Source organism: Myotis davidii, unplaced genomic scaffold (genome assembly GCF_000327345.1).
Source record: "Myotis davidii unplaced genomic scaffold, ASM32734v1 scaffold149, whole genome shotgun sequence".
NCBI lineage: Eukaryota > Metazoa > Chordata > Mammalia > Chiroptera > Vespertilionidae > Myotis > Myotis davidii.
The window spans coordinates 1872260-1876604 of NW_006352194.1; the positions used below are offsets into that span (position 1 = coordinate 1872260).

Sequence of the window (4345 nt, forward strand, 5' to 3'; positions counted from 1 at the left end):
TGTGGGTGGCGTTGGGAGGTGGTGAGTTCCTCATCAATAGAGGTAAACAAGCAGAGGCTAGATGAGCGTGTGTGTGTGTGTGTGTGTGTGTGTGTGTGTGTGTGTGTGTGATGGAAGGGTCATCGTGGTAACTGCCAATTAAATCTTAGGGTTCTGTGACCATGTAAGTGCTTGTCACGGTCTCAGGGCTTTCATGCCCAAGGCTGGAGTCAGTGTGGTCATACCTACTTTGAGATGCCCTCAAGTTCATTTTCTCCTGATTTTGAAAAAAAATTTTTTTCACAGGCTCCCAAAAGTATCATGGGCCCTGGGCACTGTGTCATCGTGGTAACTGCCAATTAAATCTTAGGGTTCTGTGACCATGTAAGTGCTTGTCACGGTCTCAGGGCTTTCATGCCCAAGGCTGGAGTCAGTGTGGTCATACCTACTTTGAGATGCCCTCAAGTTCATTTTCTCCTGATTTTGAAAAAAAATTTTTTTCACAGGCTCCCAAAAGTATCATGGGCCCTGGGCACTGTACCCCCTGTGCCCAGGGGACTTAAAAACCTGCACTGAACTTGTAAATAAGTAAAACACAGGGAGAGCATGTACACATGTTGCTTGTACCCACACAGAGCACCTCAGAAAAGACACGAGAGGAGCAGCGGTGTTTGGTTCCAGGAAGGAAAGCGGGGTGGCCGGAGTCGGGCGGGGGGGAGTTTTTACTGTGTACCCCTTTGTACCTTTGGAATTTTGTGCCGTGTGAATGAATTCCCTATTCATAGAGTAAGTAACCATTTCAGTGGGTGGAGGCTTATTCCCCAGCAGCAGGAGCCTGTTGGACAAAGGTGGAAAAACACGGGCTTTGGGGCCAGAGTTCCGGGGTTCACCCCAGTGCCAAGCGCCTGGTCAGAACAGGAGGGAGGCCGTGGTGGATCACGGAGCGTGTCACCAAGGGCCCTTGGCTGGCTCCCTCCACCTCTCTGAGCCTCAGTTTCCTGTTCCTGGAAATGGGAATACTAATGCCTCCCTTGAGGGTGCCTCAGAGGGTTGGGCATGACTTACCCACAGCACCAAGCCCAGAGCGAGCTTTCTCCAAATACTCGCTTCTTCCCCTCCTCCTCGCTCCTGCCAGCCGAGCGAAAGTGGGACAGTGGCAGGGACTGTGAGTCGCCTCTTTCTCTGGCCGGCGGTTGTTTATTCAGGCTGCCTTCCAGGGGCTGACCCATGGCTGTAGGCCTCTCTCTGTGACTCTGTCCCTCTACTGTCCGGCACTTCAGGGAAACTGAGGCTCAAACTACCCCAGAGATTAGAACTCCTGCTGCCTACAGGTGGGCTGAAGCCAAAGACAGAACTTTCTGACATTCAGAGGACAGTATTGGAGCCTGCCAGGTGTCATACCTTGGAAATAAGCTTATCAAAAATGCTATTCAGAGGGTTAGAAAACTGACTAGAAAACACTGGCCAGTTCTGGCCAATTTTGGATCAATCAGGAAACATTTAGTGAGCACTTACCCACTGTGTGCAGTTCCCTAACTTTCCGTTTCTCAGAGTTGAGGCAGCAATAGCTTTCAGACTCACCAATAACCAATTGCCTTCAGCAGCAACTGACGTCTGCTAGGACTTTCTGTAAGCAAGAGTAGCTAAGTGCCGAGTCAGAAGAGTGACGTGGGGCATGGTGACTGGAGAACCTTGTCACCAAAGGTGACACCTGGGCTGGAGGTACCTGGGGGATCCTGACTTTTCAGGTAACTGCAGGAGTGGCTCCTGGCAGGAAAGGCTGTGGGAACTGAGCTGATGGGGCAAATTCTGTTCTTACCCCTGGCGGCCGGGGTGCTCCCTAGAGGAGGTGGAGGGATTCATTCCCACAAGTGCCCTTTGGCTGAGAGAAGCCCCAAAAGCCCCAATCAGGGCCAAAAGTGGAGTGTGGCCACGTGAGCAATTCCTGGGAGGGAAGTGGCGCTCAGAATAGCGCATGTTGTTCCAGGAGCGGACAGGAGGTGCCTGGGAGAGGGAGCAGAGGAGAGGGAATCCTCTGCTTTGGGGGCCCTGGACAACTTCAGGATTGATATGAAAATGAACATATTCATATTATGTCTGAAAATATTCTTGCCTGCCCAGCCAGCCTTTGGATACTGCTGGCTTCCTGGGGGTGCAGAGGGGTTAGGGTGTGTAGGGGCTCATTGCTCTATCACCTAAGGCCATGATCGGCAAACCGCGGCTCGCGAGCCACATACAGCTCTTTGGCCCCTTGAGTGTGGCTCTTCCACAAAATACCACGTGCGGGCGCATACATACAGTGCGATTGAAACTTCGTGGTCCATGGGCAGAAGTCGGTATTTTGGGGAAGAGCCACACTCAAGGGGCCAAAGAGTCGCGCGGCAGTTTGCCAACCACTGACCTAAGGTATGTCACCCCAAATAGCCCAGGTAGAGAGAAGTTTCTAAAGAGCCCTCCACGACCCTTAGGCTCTGGTGCTCCTTATATGTTATGTATTAGGACTCTCACTAGCAGGAAGTGCTGCAAGCCTAGCCTAGTTCATACTTGTTAGAACCAAAGGCTGTTTCCTAGAGAGGTTAATCCCCAACATTAGACATAAGAGCAGCTTCCATCTGCGACTAATCTCTGTGGCTCTGAGGGCTTGATCATAAACTCTTCCTTAAAGCTCAGAATTCTAATGCTGAAGGCAATTCTGAATGAAAACACTGGCTGTTCTCTTTCTGGCTGGGTGGCTTCAGACAAACGACTTGACCCCTCTGAGCTTCAGGGGCTGGTACACAAACAATGGTCGCAGTTTTATCTTATTAGAATCATGCTTTATGACAGTGCTTAGCACAGAGCACACACGATAGAATTTTATGTCAAATAAAATATTAAATTGGAATAAGATAAAAAGAGTGAGAGCGAGTCATGGTGTTCATTTTTAAAGATCCCCGAGGGAGACTCCCAAACCTGCCTGGGACACCTCTGGCAGCAAGTCGCCATGTTGGTGGCAGTGCTCTCTGCCATCTAACCTGACTCCCGCCTGCTGTGGCTGGTTCTCCCGTCTCACTCCTGCCCTCTACCTTGGCCTCGGGGCTCGCTCCCATTACAGTGCCTCCCATCCAGCCCCCGAAGGGAGAGGTCCACTTACTGCTCCGGTCCATGGTCCTGCTCACAGTGCCCATCCCAGGGGCAGGCCGAGGAGTCGGTGCCTGCCACGCGCCAGCCCCTCTCCTCCGCCAGGGCCAGCAGCGCCGCCCCGGGGTGGGGGCTGTGCTGCCGCAGCTGGCCAGGAGCTCCACCTCGAACCGGGTGGGCTTCAGGGAGGAGCGGGAGGGCCACGTCGAAGCCAGGTCGGAAGGTATCCACCGTGGGGCTGGCCTCGGCCACCATTGCCTGTCCCAGCTGGAAGGTCGCAGAGCAGGAGGCTGGGTGGAGCCGCAGCACCAGATGGTTCTTGCCCCCGTTCCATTTCGGGGGCACCAGGCTGCATGCTCCAGCCGGGGCGTCCAGGCTGAGGAGGTGGAGGCAGGCCTCGGTAGGGCTGACTGTGTGGTAGCGGGATCCCTCGATGGAAGCCAGGATCTTGTGCTGCATCTCAGAGATCAGTTCAGCCGCTGGGTACACGAACACCTTGAAGCCACCACTCCTGCACTTCGAGGTATCAAAGCAAGCTCCCCAGTCGCAGCTGCCACCCCGGGGGGCTCGACGAAGTTGAGGGGCATCTTCTGGGAGCTCCCCAGGCTGCAAGAAACTCTGCAGGAGCTCTGCATCCAGCCAGCGGGGCCAGCCTTGGGGGGCCCCCGCCCGAGGTCCGGTGGGTACCACCAGGCGGAGAAGGGGTAAGATTCCCAGGAGGCCGAGGAGCCAGGAGGCCAACAGTGCCAGCCAAAGGGACTTCCTTCTCCAGGACTGCATGTGGCCACCCGCAGCCAGGGCCGGGGAAGCAGGAGGAGCAGGGACCTGAGGGTGAGCCGCTGGAGCTGCCCACCTAGTTCAGCGCCCTCATTGTACAGATGGGAAGACTGAGGCTCATCAAGAGCAGGCTGCTCGTCCAGGGTCCAACAGCAAGTCAGCACCCAGGCACGAGGAGGCCAGCAAGGGCCCAGCTTTCTGGCCTTGCGTTCCTGTGGTCAGGGCTCTGCTTCCTTGGTCTTTGGACAAGCGAGCCAGCCTTTGCCCTCCCAGCAGGGCCCCCTGCCCCCAGGCACTATTCAGGCTGATGCAACCCCTGTCCAGACTGCTAGGCTGTGTCCTTCTGCCCTTCTGGCTGAACCCCCTGACCTGGCCCTCAATGGAAATGACTGTCTGCCAGGCCATGGGGGACCTGTCAGGGCTCCCACAAGAGGCAGCTTGTGGCCAGGATGCAGGGCTGGTCTCGCCA

The 4345-nt window shown here is 55.3% G+C and overlaps 1 protein-coding gene across 1 annotated transcript in view; it reads right to left on the reverse strand.

Moving 5' to 3' along the window:
* The window catches only part of EXTL1 (exostosin-like glycosyltransferase 1), a 13525-nt gene extending 9186 nt beyond the window's left edge, over positions 1-4339 (reverse strand). Inside the window, exon 1 of the mRNA XM_006777511.2 lies at positions 3113-4339. Within this exon, the coding sequence (XP_006777574.1) occupies positions 3113-3879 (767 nt within the window). The 5' untranslated portion in view covers positions 3880-4339. The remainder of the gene's footprint in view (positions 1-3112) is intronic.
* Between the last annotated feature and the right edge of the window lie 6 nt (positions 4340-4345).